This window comes from Arctopsyche grandis, chromosome 1 (assembly GCF_051622035.1).
Source record: "Arctopsyche grandis isolate Sample6627 chromosome 1, ASM5162203v2, whole genome shotgun sequence".
In the NCBI taxonomy this organism is placed as follows: Eukaryota; Metazoa; Arthropoda; class Insecta; order Trichoptera; family Hydropsychidae; genus Arctopsyche; species Arctopsyche grandis.
Window position 1 is genome coordinate 39,891,392 of NC_135355.1, and position 3,128 is coordinate 39,894,519.

Consider the following 3,128-nt stretch of genomic DNA (forward strand, 5'->3'; position numbering starts at 1 on the left):
ATGTAGTATTCCCGAAAAATCGTTGGCCAAAAATTATTGTTAAATACGTTCCCAGAGATGTACCCGACGACAGAATTGATAGAAGACTTCGGAACTGACGTCTCTAATAACATTAAATTCAGTCACCTTGCGGGTTCTCGGGAAGGGCCCACCTGCCACAGAGTGTATTCCACTTCGCCAACACTCCGAAAAAAACTTGTAAACCAAGGAAGATGCTTCATAGACTGGAATTCGTGCAGGATCGATGACTACATTAGCGTGCTTAAATGCTCACGCTGCTGCAACTTCGGGCACTCTATAAAATATTGCAAAGAGGAAAAACCAAATTGTTCTCACTTTGCTTCTTCTGGTCATCTATTTTCAAATTGTCCATCTACATCGAACCCGCCCAAATGCTTCAATTGTACTATAACTAACAAACCCAGCAATCATATGACAAGAATCAACCAGTGCCCCGAACTTAAAAACCAGCTCACCATTATGATCAATAAAACGGATTATGGCTACTAACATCGATAGAAATAGCTTCTACATTAATGCTTATCTTGAAATTAAAATTATGCATACGAATATCTCCTCAATAATTCCCAAATTCAGCGAGTTTCAACTTTACATAATTAATAACAATCCCGATATAATATTAATAAGTGAATCGTGGCTAAATAATAACATACCTGACAGTGTCGTAGATATTCCTAATTTTGCTATTTATAGATCCGATAGGGAAGATAGAAGAGGAGGAGGTGTTTGCATTTATGTAAAAATTTCTTCTAATAATCCATGCATTGTGGTTGAAAGATTTTTACCATCCAATATCTCAATATCAGGCATCGAACACTTGTGGTTAAAGGTTTGTTTTAATTGCTGCGAATTTATCTTAGCGTGTATTTATAGACCTCCCACTTCCACATTTGAGGAAGATATCAAACTTTTCAACGTCATCGCCAATGAAGGATGTAAAAGCTGTCCAACGCTGATTTTTGGAGACTTCAACTTTCCTACCATTAACTGGAAGTTTCTCAGCCCAGTTGGTCTTTCCGGCTCTGCAGCTGAGTTTCTCGATTGCATCGCAAATTCAGGACTAAACCAACTGGTAGACTTCCCTACTCGTTTTCGAGGATGTAATCGACCATCGACATTGGACCTAGTTTTCTCAAACTCCCACAATTTCTTATCATCGATTCTCTCTGACTCCCCAATTGGTCTAAGTGATCATATTATAATTAACTCTCTGATTCAATGGTGTGATCGATCCCAATGTAAACCTCAAACTGATCCTTTCTTAAAGCGTAACTATAAATTAGCCGACTATGTGAAATTGAATGATTTTTTATAAACAGCGATTGGTCATTTTTAGAACTCGAAATTAATATTCATTCTAAGTGGGATTCTTTTTATCATATTATAAATGCTGGCATACAAAAATTTGTTCCTTTCCTTAAACCATTCAAATCCAAATGTAAACCGTGGATCAATAAACCTATCTTGATTCTGATTAAAGAAAAACGGAAACTTCGGAACACTTATGCTAAACATAAAACCCATGAGGGTTATTCTAATTATAGAAAACTTAATAATGAAGTCACTAAACAAATCAGAAACTCAAAGCGTAACTTTGAACTTTCAATCGCTTCTGGCGATTGCAAAGTTTTCTTTAAATACTTGTACTCTAACCTAAAATCTAAAATTGTAGTCTCCACAATCATGAATGAAAAAAAGGAGCTTATTACGGATCCCCTCTTAATAGCCAACACTTTTGCTAAGGCCTTTAGCAACTCATTCATCAAAGAAGACTCTACAAATCTGCCGTTGCTTCCTAACTTGTCCCGAAATTCAACTGAAATTAATAATATAATGTTTTCTGAAAAAGTCGTTTCAGAGGTTTTACACAACCTGGGAGACAACTCCGCCCCTGGTAATGATAACTTACTTTCACTTTTTTAAAAAAAAACTGCTCTATCCATATCTCGTCCCCTCTTTAAACTCTTCAATCATTCCTTTTTATCTTCCTTTATACCCAACGAATGGAAAACTTCTAACATTATTCCTATCTACAAAAAGGGAAACAAATTAGAAGCCACTAATTATCGTCCTGTCAGTCTTTCACCCATTTTGCTAAAATGTTTTGAAAAAATCATCGCCTCTGAACTGACTAAATTTCTTGAGTCTTGTAACATTTTATCTAAATACCAGTATGGTTTTATAAAAGGCCGATCAGTACTGAGTAACCTTTTAACCGTGCACAATGATTGGTCTCTCCTTCTTAATAATAATATACCCGTAGATGTCGTCTATCTTGACTTCGAAAAAGCCTTTGATAGAGTTCCTATCGATCGGCTTTTACTAAAAATCGAGCATATAGGTGTGAGAGGAAGGCTACTTGACTGGATCAGAGTGTTTTTAAAGTCTAGATACTTCTCGGTGAGGATTGGATCCTGCTCTTCAGAATCTCATCCCGTCCTTAGTGGTGTTCCCCAAGGCTCTGTTTTAGGGCCAATTCTTTTTTTAATTTTTATTAATGATATAGCAAATAACCTCACTAGTAAATATTCTATTTTCGCTGACGACATTAAACTTTATTGTCCTGCCAACTCAGATGGCATCAATTCTCTTCAAAGCGATTTGGACACAATTGTCACGTGGTCAAAAACTTGGCTTCTAACTTTAAATGTTAAGAAATGCTCTGTTCTCCACCTAGGAAAAAATAACCCAAATCTTTCCTATAAAATAAACAGCCTTTTCCTCAATTGGGTCCAATACCAATTAGACCTAGGTATCATCACCACTTGCGACCTAAAATGGTCCGCACATATAAATCATATTGTCAACAAAACTTACTCATTTTTGTATGTTATAAAGCGGGTATTCAATTTTCTAAATTTAACTATTTTAACAAAAATATATAAAACTTTCATCAGACCTAGACTTGAATATGCTTTTAACATATGGAATCCTCATTTTAAAAAGGATATTACATGTATTGAAAGGGTTCAAAGGAGAATTTCAAAGATTCCTTCTGAACTCAAATCACTTACTTATAATGAAAGATTGAAAATAATGAATCTCATTACATTGGAGACGAGAAGAACAAGATGTGACTTAATCGAAGTCTATAAAATTCTTAATAA

General features: G+C 35.3%; 1 protein-coding gene across 1 annotated transcript; it reads left to right on the forward strand.

Moving 5' to 3' along the window:
* The first annotated feature begins 559 nt into the window (after positions 1-559).
* Positions 560-2,491, forward strand: LOC143917906 (uncharacterized). The gene is made up of 5 exons (XM_077439534.1): positions 560-1,289; positions 1,358-1,549; positions 1,694-1,915; positions 2,210-2,362; positions 2,427-2,491. The coding sequence occupies exons 1-5, from the start codon at positions 560-562 to the stop codon at positions 2,489-2,491; spliced, it is 1,362 nt and encodes a 453-aa protein (XP_077295660.1).
* Positions 2,492-3,128: the final 637 nt, after the last annotated feature.